Source organism: Phyllostomus discolor, chromosome 12 (genome assembly GCF_004126475.2).
Source record: "Phyllostomus discolor isolate MPI-MPIP mPhyDis1 chromosome 12, mPhyDis1.pri.v3, whole genome shotgun sequence".
Lineage (NCBI taxonomy): Eukaryota > Metazoa > Chordata > Mammalia > Chiroptera > Phyllostomidae > Phyllostomus > Phyllostomus discolor.
In genome coordinates this window covers 31,047,535-31,060,380 of record NC_040914.2, presented here as the reverse complement: position 1 = coordinate 31,060,380, position 12,846 = coordinate 31,047,535, and the positions used below count along the sequence as shown (strand labels likewise).

Sequence of the window (12,846 nt, the reverse complement as noted above, 5' to 3'; positions counted from 1 at the left end):
ATACACTATTACAAATTTCTTTCTTTCTGCCTTTTTCTTAAAGATTTTATGTACTCATTTTTAGAGAGAAGGGAAGGGAGGGAGAAAGAGAGGGAGAGAAACATCAATTATTTGCCTCTAGCACACCCCCAACTGGAGACCTGGCCCACACCCAGGCATGTGCCCTGACAGGGAATCGAACCAACAAGCTCTTGCTTAGCAGTCTGGCGTTCACTCCACTGAGCCACACTGGCCAGAGCAAGTGCTAGACATTTCCAATGAGGACAACCTTTTTCCTATTAGAAGCAGCATGATCTACTCGATCATGGTGCTAATTTCCGTGTAACTGGAAGGCTTTGATGATTTTCAAACTACCAGTGTGACTCACTTGGGCGTAGTCTTGCAAGCCCACGGTCGCAGGTTCAATCCCCAGTCAGGGCACATGCCTGGGTTGTGGGTTCTGTCCCTGTTTGGGGCACGTACGAGTGGCAACCAACCAACTGATGTTTCTCTCTCTTTCTCCCTCCTTTCCCCTCTCTCTAAAAATTACAAACAACAAAACAAACAGAAAACTACAGAATCATTCCGTGTCTCAGATGACAAGAGTGAGGACAGCAGCAGAGCAGCCCCTGCCGCGAGAGGCGCGCGGGAAGGGCCCACCTCTGGCCGTGGCCTGGCCCGAGGTGCCGTCCCCGGCCTGCAGGTGCTTCAGCAGCTGCATGGACTTGCCGGCCATGATGATGTGCTTCAGCACGGGCCTGAGGAAGGACACCATGGTGGGCTGGCGGCTGGAGGGCCCCTGCTCGCTGCCGGAGCTCGCGCTGGCGTTGTCGCTCATCTTCTCTTCGTTCTCTGTCTTTTCCGACACACTGTAGAGCGTGTAGGTTGCGTACCAGAAGTCTCTGTGATTGACTGGAACATTTTTGTTTCTGTAGAGATTCAAAAGAATGTTCGATGTTCATCCTTCTTCCAAAAGAACAGCATGTGTGTTCTAGCTCAGCCCCGTGTTGTCCAGACATTCCCAGACACAGTAACTTCAGTCATTGCTACAACGAAGCACTGTCTGTGCAAAATGGGAGAGTTTATCTGGCCTCGGCTTAACATGAAAATGTGGACAAATACTCGGATGACTGAGACAAAAATCTAACTAAGTAGAAAGTTGCCTGGATTGGAATTAAGCAAAATATGATTAATTTGTTCATCTCCCATGAGAAACTGGAATTAAACAAAATATGATTAATTTGTTCATCTCCTGTGAGAGTAATCTCCAGACTTCCACACCTATCCCTCTCCACATAAGATTATTTTTTAAAGATTTTATTTATTTATTTTTCTAGAGAGAGGGCAAGGGAGGAAAAAAGAGAGAAACATCAATGTGTGGTTGTCTCTTGAGCACCCCCTACTGGGGACCTAGCCTGCAACCCAGGCATGTGCCCTGACTGGGAATTGAACTGGTGACCCTTTGGTTGGCAGGCCAGCCGTCAATCCACTGAGCCACACCAGCCAGGGTCCATGTAGATCCTTAACAGAATTGCTTTGAGTAACAAAATGATAGATACTCCCCACTATCTAAGAATAGTGAGAGAGATGAAACAGGACAGAATGAGAGACAAAAGCTGGACTGGGGGAAAGGCTGTCTCTTGTATCCGAGCACCAGAAACAGGGCCACCTTTCCAGAGCTCGGAGGCATCAGCACGCCCTTCCTGTCGAGGGAAATGAACAGCTGTCAATAAAACCACACACCCACACAGAGCACCCAACTTCACACGGCGCTGAGATGCAGATTCAGTGATTGTATTCAGAAAAACCAATTAACTTAAGTGTTAAAAAAAAAAAAAGTAGCGTGCTGGCTCCTGTGGGTCAGTAGTTGGAATGTCATTCCACCCATCAGAAGGTCCAGGGTTCGATTCCTGGTCGGGGCAGATGCCTGGGTTGCAGGTTTGGTCCTGGTCGGGGTGCACAGCCAATCGATGTTTCTTTCTCACATCTATGTGTGTGTGTCCCCCCCGCCCCCACTTCTGCTCTCTAAAATCAATGCATATATCCTCACATGAGGATTAAAAAGAAAAAAAAATCTAGAGCAGCTAATTTGGAGAAATAAATGTATTCAAGGCCTCTTCGGAAATGTTTTCATACTTTTATCTAACCGATAGTTTCCCCCGGAATGACTGGAGTGGGTGGTTGTGGCCAGCACTTGCTTCACAGGAAGCACTGTGCGTGTCACTAGGCCAGCCCGACATCGACACACTGCCATCTGGAGAGGCAGTCTGCAGGACTAAGCAGTGACCTGACACAAGGGAAAGAGAAAGGTGTTTGGGGGCCACGCCCTGACGTGCCCTGTGGTGACCACAGAGCTCTCTCAGCCCAACTGCTCTCCCTCGGTGGTGCCTGAACCCAGCGAAACCGCCCCACGTGCCCCAAGCTTCGTGTGGCCTCGGTCACCTCTGGATGATGAACTCCCGCGCGCAGTCGCCCAGGTGGCCGTGCGCGATCCACTCGTCCACGATCTGCAGGTAGGGCCGCACGGTCTCCACCCAGAGGGAGAAGAGCAGGGACACCTGCGGGGACACGCACACAGGCCATTCTCAGGGCGCCCTCGTCTCAGGGGAGAGACGAGGCTGACACACTTCTGAGACGCCTTCTAGAAAGTGACCAGGTTTCTGCTTTCTGAAATAAAGTAGGAAATTAAAAACCCAAACCACGTGTTGTAAGACCCTTGTGAAGAGCTCACCCACTCACGAGATGAGCACAGGTCTGTAGCCCACACTCGGACGCCCGTGCGGGGCGGTTACCCAGGGACAACAGGGACAAGGCTTTCCTACCTGAGTGGAGCAGTGAGCGAGGTGTCCAGAAGCAATGAGGACATGGTTTCATTCTACTGCCCCACCCAGTAGCAAAACACTACACAGTGGGAAGAAACGGACCTCCTTTACATGGAGCCGCAGGACCACAATGGGGAGAAACTCACAGTGCGCCAACCAACGGGGAAACACACCCAAAACACATGCCCAGACAAACCCGCAGCTTTCTCGATTCTAGTCTCTAGTGAGCGCTATTTTATTAAATTGTGATGAAAAAGGGTATAACATAAATATGCTCTCCATCGTTTTTAAGTGTACAGTTCAGTCGAGTTCAGTACATTCACACTGTTGTGAGAATAGATCCCCAGAACATTCTTATGCTTGAAATCGCAACTCTTGCCCTGGCTGGTGTGGCTCAGTGGACTGAGCGCTGGCCTGCAAACCAAAGGGTGGCCGGTTCGATTCCCAGTCAGGGCACATGCCTGGGTTGTAGGCCAGATCCCCAGTAAGGGGTGTGCGAGAGTCAACCACACATTGATGTTTTCTCCCTCTCTTCCTCCCTCCCCCCTCTCTAAAAAAAATAAATCAATAAAATCTTAAAAAAAAAAGTCCCTGCAACTCTGTCCCCATAATGAACCTACCCTCTTCTCAGCCCCTAGTAAACTTGGTCCTACTTTTTCTTTCGATGACCACTCTCGAGGCTTCCCATCATAGACTTGCAGTTTTATTTCAGAAAGGGTTAATGCACCTTGCTTTGGAAGACAGCTGGGAACTTTTCACATCCTGCTGTCACGTTCTGTCCTTGCTGCATCGCATCCTTCTGCTCATCCTAGCAATTACAACTTAGAAGAGCCCTGGCTGGTGTGGCTCAGTGGGCTGAGTGCTGGCCTGTGAACTGAAGGGTCACTGTTCAATTCTCAGTCAGGGCACGTCTGGGTTGTATGCCAGGTCCCCAGCAGGGGGCACTCGAGGGGCAGCCATACTTTGATGTTTCTCTCACTCTTTTTCCCTCCCTTCCCCTCTCTCTAAAAATAAATAAAATCGGAAAACAAACAAACTTAGAAGCTAATTTCAAAACCCCGCACAAGTGTCAGACACGCCGGGACTTAAACACCGTTTCTAGAAGGAGCTGCGGCCCACTGTTCTGCCAGAACAGGAGGGAGCCACGCGCTTGAGACCAGACGAGGGGCCACGTACCGTTTGCTCAGAGGCCTCCCCCACGTTGTCATACTCGAGGATGGCCTTGTACAGGGTGTTAAGCAGGTGAGACGCCCGAACGACGTTCCGTGTGTCTGGCGGGACCTCGGCTATCCCGGTGCTAAAGATTCTGTGCAGAACCTTCAACTGCCCCAGTCGGGGCGACAGCTTGTCCACCACGATGGCAAGAGTTACTGTGGTGTCTGCGAGGGTCAAGGGTCACACTCGTTAGCCAGGAAAACCGTGCAGTCAGATACCCCAGAAATGCTCACCCACGAGGGAAGGCAGAGCCGACAGGAGGGGGCTGCGTTTCCCTCTCCTGTCGCCCAGGTTAGTGTCCCTAAAGAAGGTACTTTCTCAGGGGGAAACAAACGAACTCCCAGAAAAATAACCTATAAAGGAGCTGACAGGGAAGGAAACATCAGTGATTCTTAGACAGAAAGACAGTCGACCTCACTTATAACCAAAGAACACAAATTAAAACTCCTGGACATAAGAAATACATCCCAGAATACAGTGGGGCTGCTCTTTGGTGGGGGAGGGCAGAGGGACTGGCTACAAGGGGGCGGCAGGAGCCGGCTCTGACTCCTGAGCGTGGAGGGGGCTGCGGGAATCAGTGTACAGGACGACACGTCACAGCACGACACACACACATCTTACTCCCCACTCCCCAAAGAAAAGCGAGTGCCCGAAGAGGGGTGACACCCAAGGAGGGTCTGCAGGCTCCCCAGTGTGTTGTGCCGGGGTAGGTCCCTGGTGTTGATGACAGACTGTAGTGACATGTGGGGTCACCCCCTGGGGGGTTCAGGGAAGTCCCGTGATGGGCACAGGGGACTGAGCACTGCTTTGAGCTGCAACCAGAGTGGAGGGGAAGACACCGGCACTGGGCTGCTGCTTCACACCTGTCCCATGGGTGAGGACCACAGGGTTCGGTCAGGTGCTGCCTGCAAGGGTGGCAAGGCGCTCAGCGGTTCCTGTTGAATGTGGCAAATTGCCTGCCATCGCCTCTGCCCAGCTCTTCCATGCCTTTTTTTAATGAAAGATTTAATTTATTAAATTAACCAACTGAGCCACACCTGCAGTGGCAGTTTGGAGAGAAGGGAAGGGAGGAGGAAAAACATCAGTGTGTGGGTGCCTCTCATGCACCCCCTACTGGGGACCTGGCCTGCAATCCAGCCAGGTGCCCTGATTGGGAATATAACCAATGGCCTCTGGTTCGCAGGCCGGCACCCAATCCACTGAGCCACACCAGCCAGGGCAGCGGTGCTCTGAAGAACTTGCACTACAGCCAGCTCGCTGCCTGAGTACAACAAATGACACAGCAGTGGTTACCACTATGGTGCTGATGGCAACAGCAAAGGCTCAGAAGCACCTGAGTATCCACAAGGGGACTGGTCTGTGACACATCCATGCAGCAAGACACTGAGTTTGTGAAAAAGAATGACGAGGCTCTTCATATACTTATAAGGTAATGATCCTTCACATTTAAATGAAAATAGGATTTGAAGGGAGCAGTGAATAATAGACTTCCAGGACTGCACACACGAAAATGCACCCACTGCATTGTCTAAATTATTTCTGGCCTGGCTAGTGTGGCTCACTGGATTGAGTGCGGCCTGCAAATCAAAAGGTGATCGGTTCGAGTCCCGGTGAGGGCACAAATTTGGGTTACATGACAGGACCCCAGTAAGGGACGCACTAGAGACAACCACACATTGATATTTCTTTCCTCTCCCTCCCTTCCCCTTTCTCTAAAAATAAATAAATAAAATCTTTTAAAAAATTTTATTTCTAGGAGGATACACAAGCGACTATGACTTGGTTCCCTCTAGGAAGAGGAACTGGGTTCTTGCCTGAAGAACTGGAGTAGGAGGAAAAGTCTTCTTTATTTTTCCCTCACCTGAGGGCATGCTTATTGATTTTACAGAGAGGCGAAGGAAGGGAGGGAGACAGAGAGAGAAACATCAATGTGAGACAGAAACATCAATCAGCTGCCTCCTGCATGCACCCTGACTAGAACTGAAATGTGACTGAACCAGAACCTAGGCACGTGTCCTGACTGGGAATTGAACCTGCAACCCTTCGGCCTATGGGACAAGGCTCTTAACCAACTGAGCCATACCTGCAGTGGTGGAAACTTTTCACTGTCTTTTGCTACTGTTTGAATTTTTAATGACATGTATGGCTTAAAATACAAATTTAGAATAATTTTAGCCCTAGCCAATGTGGCTCAGGTTGTTCGAGCACTGTACTGTGCACCAAAAGTTGCAGGTTTGATTCCCAGTCAGGGCACATACCTAGCTTCTGTCCCCAGAGCAGGCACATACAAAAGGCAACCAACTGATGTTTCTTGCTCTCCGTCCCCCCTTCTGTAGGGAACCCCTTCATGTGGCGTGGGAATGTAGCTCAGCACTCACGTGGAAAACCAGTGGGGGGCGAGTGGCATGCAGGACCACGCCTGCCCACGGAGAGGGTGTCCCGTGGGGAGTCAGACCTGCATTGTGCCCAGACTGCTATGAGACTTGCTTTTGCTAAAACTCCCTCACCCTGAATTAAGGCAGCAAGTGCTTACTGCAACTTCCTAAAATCTCAGCTAAACCTCCTAAGTATGAAGTGTGACCCGTTCAACCACTTTTCCCCGTGGTCTGCAACATCCTGTCTTTGAAGTTATTAGCAGCATTCTTTCCTTTGTTATCTGTAAATGGGAGTCCCCTGCAGTGAAACCGTGCATAGCAAATGAGGACTACCCTCCATGTCATGGACAGGAAAAACAATAAAATCCTGTCCAGGCAGGGGCCTCTGGCCCTCTCTCTCAGAGAGTGGCCATGCTGTCCCTTTTTCTCCACAGGACTTCTGTTGTCCGTGTGTATTTGTTCACGAGCAGCCACAACACACACAGATCCTGCCGGCCAGGATCCGCCACACCTTTCTCTCTCTTTTAAAGCAATTACAAAATGTCCTTGGGTAATGACAAAAAATAATACAAATTTAAAAAATAAATATATTCATGACAGTTACTTCTTTGCCACGTAATTTTCCAACCTCCTATCAATGAATAACTTCAACGGCATTCCAAGTGTGAGTTGTGTGTCTTAGGAGTAAAAGCGAAGAACATTTCAATACCGTTATTGATGATACACTTCTCAATTTCTGTAAGTTCTTCTTTGAAAGTGATGAAGTATTTGTACAGGGCCCACATGAACGCCTGGTAGGTTCGGAAGGGGGCCTCCGTGAGCTTCTTGTGGCCGTTCCCGTTCCCCGGCAGCGAGCTCTCAGGGCCGTGGCCCATGACCTCGTCGATGAACTCCTGGAGCCGGAACACCACCTGCCCGTAGGCCGCCATCTGCTCCAGCACTGACCGTAGACAGCTCTGCCGCCAGTCACGGGATGGAAATGAAACACAGGATTATTTCAAGCCAGTCTCTGCGAGTTTCAAATCCATATCCCCTCGCTGTAAAATAGCTCCTGTGTGACTGTTGTGAACAGTATGCTTAGATCCAAAAGGTAGCATGAACATTAATATCTACAGAATATAGAATTGAGGCTTATGCTTTTTAAAATTTGATTGTAGTAACTTCATTTTTTCCTTGTATTTTCTTCAAGGCTTACACTTTTTAAAGATACATTTCAGATAAATGTACTATATGCAAAACATTTATAGCATACAGCTTTCCCAATATAGAATGACCAATAAAAAGGAGAAAACACAAATTAAAACTAAACATAACATTACAACAACACTAAAGAATTCTCTAAGCACTCTTAAGCTGCACAAGTTAATTTTGTCTTTTGGATCTTAAGATATATTTAGTAGCTTTAGTATTGAAAAATGTTCTAAAGTTATACACGCACAGTGTACACAAATCCCATTATTTAATGATCACTTACACAGTTAACTTACGTGGGTCAAATGGGTGACGGTAATGTCGTTCCTCACAGTTACTTTCCCATCTATCAACTGAAAGATAAAGAGCTTCTTGACTCCTGAGAGTAACCTGAAATGAAAACAGAAGTTTAAGTGTATTTTAAGTATAGAAGAATGCTCGCTACAGTAACGATTAAGAATTTGTAATGAAAGACTCAGACTTGGGCGGAGCAGAGAGGTCAGGTAACTAGAAAACAGAAGACATCACTCTTTTCATTGGGTTACCTTAACACTCAAAACATGTCAGTATCATCTCAGAGTGAAGTTCAAACAGCCTTGTCAAAGCATTTCCTCCCACAGGAGGTGGTCCGAACAGATTTTCCTGGTTTTCAGAACGTCAACATTAACCCTGGCTGGTGTGGCTCAGTGGACTGAGCACCAGCCTGGAAACCAAAGGGTCTTTGGTTCAATTCCCAGTCAGGGCACATGCCTGGGTTGTGGGCCAGGTCCCCAGCAGGGAGTGTGTGAGAGGAAACCACACATTGATGTTTCTCTCCCTCCCTCTCTACAAATATATAGACGAAGTCTTTTACAAATATTATCTTAAAAAAAAAAAAAAAGAAAAAGAATGTCAACATTATGCTTCTGGGCAGAGGGGACCGGACACAGGAGATCTGAGTGACAGCTCTATGGGTCTCACTGCTCATTGTCCTTTTGTGGGCACACACTCTGATGTCCTAGCTTTCTGGTTCCCGGGGCTGGGCCCAGGCTGACTGCCATCGGGATGCTCTGCCTATTGCAAGCAGGAGGCAGCACATGAGAAGCCTTGCTTTGAACCCGGACATTAGCAAAGTGATGGTGTAATCCAGTGAGACATGTACACAGGGTCTGGCACAAATAACGCCCCTGTCTGCTACAAAATCATAAGCATGTCATATCACTCCCAAGTGCACCCTAGGACATTTTAGGTGAAATGTTCAAATTAAAACTATAAACTAGCACACCCATATGATTACCCTACCAACCACACACAATAAGGCAGGCCTTACTTCTGTCGGACCCTGTATATTAAGCTATTCAAAATGAAAGAGAAGTAAATGCATCAAAATCTCAATCTCCACGGTGGAAAATCAAGTTTGGGCTTCCTGAGGCACCAGCAGAATTTGGGTGCCCACTGGGAACTGCTGGGTCTGTTTGTAGGCTACATGGAAAAACCCCTGGATGCTTTTCTTTACACCACTAATCAAGTCATGTAGCCCCAGCTGGTGTGGCTCAGTAGACTGAGCACTCGACTGCAAAGCCAAGGGTTGCCGGTTCAATTCCAAATCAGGACACACGCCTGTGTTGCAGTCCTGGTCCCCAGGACTGGGCGCACGAGAGGCAACCACACATGGATGCTTCTCTCCTTCCCTTCCCCTCTCTCTAGAAATAAATAAAGTATTTTTTAAAAAATAAAGTCGTCCAGACTACTGATCAGGGGACAGGACGTACCATAGTGTTTCCCGGATAACCTGTGTCTCAGTCACAAAAACTCTGTCATCGGGAACGTACAACGGGTCGCTGCTGTACAAGTGTTGGTCCCTGTTCGAAAGAAAATATCAAATGTCAGTGAAAAGGTTTCTCCTGTTGTGAAATTGCTTCTCCAAGAACACATGCCATTGAGTGGTAATTTACCAGCACTCAGTAAGCCAGTCAGCATGCCTCAGGCTCTCAATGACCTGCCCTATTCATTTCCGCAAGTCAACTAAAATGCTCTCAGAGAGGCGCTTTGGAGTGATGGCGCTGGTGTGTTTATTGCTGGTTGAGGCAAACACTTCAACTATGTACCTTTTTCTTTCTGTCAAAATGGCAATAGTGTTTTTGCAGTAAGTGCACTGAAATGGAGAGCAAATAAACGGCCTTACACCAATCCATGACCTTTAAGAATCAAAGACAGCCAATAATTAAAATAAGGATTTCCTTTTAAAAATAAAAAATAATTGAAAACTGTTCCATTGTTAAAAACACAGTAAGTTTACATTTCAGGCAAGTACTTGATTTACATCACATATCAAAGAAAATATTAACATTAAAGTCCCCCCCCTCCAAAGGACAGACCGATGAAACATAAACTCTTTATTTCACCAGCCAGGCTGATGCTGCAGTTTAATGTCTCCAACGGGCACAAGAACCGCACTGGGACTTCCTGCAGCCAGGGGAAGGAGCCAGGGGCAGGAGGGCCCAGTGCAGGCTGTCCGCAAGCAGGACAAGTAGCACACGTCTCTGGAGTCTGTTACTCAGGCACCACCCAAACTTCCTCTTCAGCCTGACAACGGATTTCTTTCTCAGTTTAATGGCAAGGAGATGCACGTAATTCTGTGGTGAGTGTGTCCTGGGTCTCCCTCCGGGTGGGCTGGGCTGGATATTTGTGAGTGGAGGCACTGCTCACGGTCAAGGTGAATTAAGCTCTGTATAGAAAATGAAGCCGCTTCGCCCCAGTCTCTGTGGCCAGTGAATTGAGTGCAGGCCTGTGAACCAAAGGGCACATGCCTGGGTTGCAGGCCTGGTCCCTACTAGGGGGCGCATGAGAGGCAACCACATATTGATGTGTCTCTCCCTCTCTTTCTCCCTTTTTTACCTCTCTCTAAAAAAAAAAAAGAAAAAAGAAAAATATGAAGCTGCTCCTATCTCTGTGAGTGGCATGTGAGCTGCTGCCTAGCATCCAGGAGCATCCAGACACCGCCAGTTCCTCGCGCACAGCTACAGGGGAAGCATAGAAGCCTTCGTGAACAATTTATTTTGTGGGGGAGCTTAGGACAGATGTCCGATGGATTTTTTTATTCCCCTGCTCACTAGCAAAAAACTGTGCATCACAGGCCTGGTCAGGTAGTTCAGTTAGTTAGAGCGTCATCCCAATACGCCAGGGTTGTGAGTCTGAGCCCCAGTCAAGGCACATAAAAGAACCAACCAGTGAATGCGTCAGCAAGTGGAACAGCACATCAGTGGTTCTTTCTCTCTCTCCCTTCCTCTTTAAAATCAATAAATAAAAATAAAAATAAATTATGTATCTACACATACACTTAAGACCCATATATATGTTCATTTTCAGGAAAATTTTCTCGCCTATGAGCACAGAATCCCTGAATCCAGCCAACCCCCGGGCTGAGACAGTCTAGCAACCGCATGGATCTGGCGCAGTGACACGTAGGAGGTTTCTGTGTTGTCACACAGAGGGAGAGGGCAGGGCAGGAGGGGTGGCCACTCGTGGGGTGCTTGCTTTTTGTCCACTGTTAGGTCCAGGCCCTGTGGGCACAACACTGTCAACGTAAGAAACGTTAAAATGTGAAAATGACAACAATTGCCGGGAAGCCAAGCTTCAATAGATGGAGAAAATGCTCCAGAAAATGGCAGCTTTGTACCTTATTTTATTTTATTTTGAAGATTTTATTCATTATTTTTAGAAAGAGGGAAAGGGAGGGAGAAAGAGAAGGAGAGAAACATCAATGTGTTGTTGACTGACGTGGCCCCCACTGGGGACCAGGCCGCAACCCAGGCATGTGCCCCGACTGGGAATTGAACCGGCAACCCCCTGGTTCACAGCCCGCACTCAATCCACTGAACTACACCAGCCAGGGCTGTACTTTATTTTTACGTTAGAATCAAAACAGAAGATATAAGTAGGCTGCTTGAAATCCACTGGTGAGAGATTAGGGAGGGGGCGTAAGCGGACAGGCTGCGGTGGGGAGGAGAGGGGACCTCTGGCATTGGACAAAAAGTAAAATGATAGACATGTACTTCTTTTATACAGCTGGGGACAGGACAGTTGACAGTCAACAATTAGCATGATAACATCAATAATGAGGGGATTAACCCTGGGTGGTATATCTCAGTGGATTTAGCGCAGGCCTGGAAACCAAAGGTTGCAGGTTCGATTCCCAGTCAGGGCACATGCCTGGGTTGTGGGCCAAGTTCCCAGTGCAGGGATTCATGAGAGGTAACTATACATCGATGTTTCTCTCCCTCTCTTTCTCCTGCCCTTCCCCTCTGTATAAAAATAAATAAAATCTTTATAAAAAATAACAAAGAGGGGATTTGTGGTCTCCCTGCCGCATGGTGCCTCTGCTTGTGAGAGGTCCGGAAAAAGGAGATTCCGTTGACATCCCAAAGGTGGCTCATCTCAGGTGCAGACACGGCAGACAGGCTTCGTTGGGTGAAGACTGACATCTTCTGGGGCAGAGTCCAGCCCAGGACGTGACCGCCTGTCGTGACCTACTTTTATTTACAAAGTCTTCATGTCTGACCATCCTGTGTGGTCAGTTTTGGTCTCCGAGTTTGCAAAGCTGCCACGCTGGCCTCTACTGAGCTGGTCAGGCACGTAGCCCCTGTCTGTCCCCATGTGGTGGGTGAGTGGATGGTCCCAGTCCACTGTGGTGAAAGGGGGTGACTGGGTGGGGACCCAGCAGCACAGGCCTGGGTGCGGCACAGCTGGGGGCGGTGCTCAAGGAAGGGACCCAGGGAAGCAGCAGTGTTCAGCAGAGCGCACGTTTCATGAGAGAAGGGTGAGTGGTGCACCCTGGGCGCCCACGAGGGGCCGAGCCTGGTTCCCAGTAGCAAAGGTGTCACTCTGCTGAGGGGCCAGGCCTGTGAGAAAGGAAAGTGGCCAGGGGCTGTGCGGCCCATCTGTGTGCTGGCCTGCAACACGGGTCTCTCAGAGGCAAGTTCCAGGGTCCTCACAGCCCGGAAGAAACACAGGGTCCCTGCAGGGAGGGGCCACCACACTGGCGGACTGCGCAGAGTGAGCGCGGCAGGAGTCCCGTCCCACACCCAGTGCAAAGTCCTCGCCACCCCCAGAGCCCGGGTGCCGGAGCTCAGGACAACGACTGCAGACACGGTGTCACTGGGCTCACGCTTTCAGAACTTGCTGACGACGACATCTCATTCTCGTCAGCTCCCCCAATTCCACAGCATATCACTGGAAGCCACTGGGACATGTCTGCCACCACCCAAGGGTGGTCACCACTTCGG

General features: G+C 48.9%; 1 protein-coding gene across 1 annotated transcript in view; it reads right to left on the bottom strand.

Moving 5' to 3' along the window:
* The window catches only part of TUBGCP5 (tubulin gamma complex associated protein 5), a 47,844-nt gene that overhangs the window by 16,130 nt on the left and 18,868 nt on the right, over nucleotides 1–12,846 (bottom strand). Inside the window, exons 8-13 of the mRNA XM_028503671.2 lie at nucleotides 9,334–9,423; nucleotides 7,879–7,972; nucleotides 7,101–7,347; nucleotides 3,978–4,180; nucleotides 2,422–2,537; nucleotides 640–908 (exon numbers count right to left, since the gene is read on the bottom strand). Coding sequence (XP_028359472.1) covers nucleotides 640–908; nucleotides 2,422–2,537; nucleotides 3,978–4,180; nucleotides 7,101–7,347; nucleotides 7,879–7,972; nucleotides 9,334–9,423 — 1,019 coding nt within the window. The remainder of the gene's footprint in view (nucleotides 1–639; nucleotides 909–2,421; nucleotides 2,538–3,977; nucleotides 4,181–7,100; nucleotides 7,348–7,878; nucleotides 7,973–9,333; nucleotides 9,424–12,846) is intronic.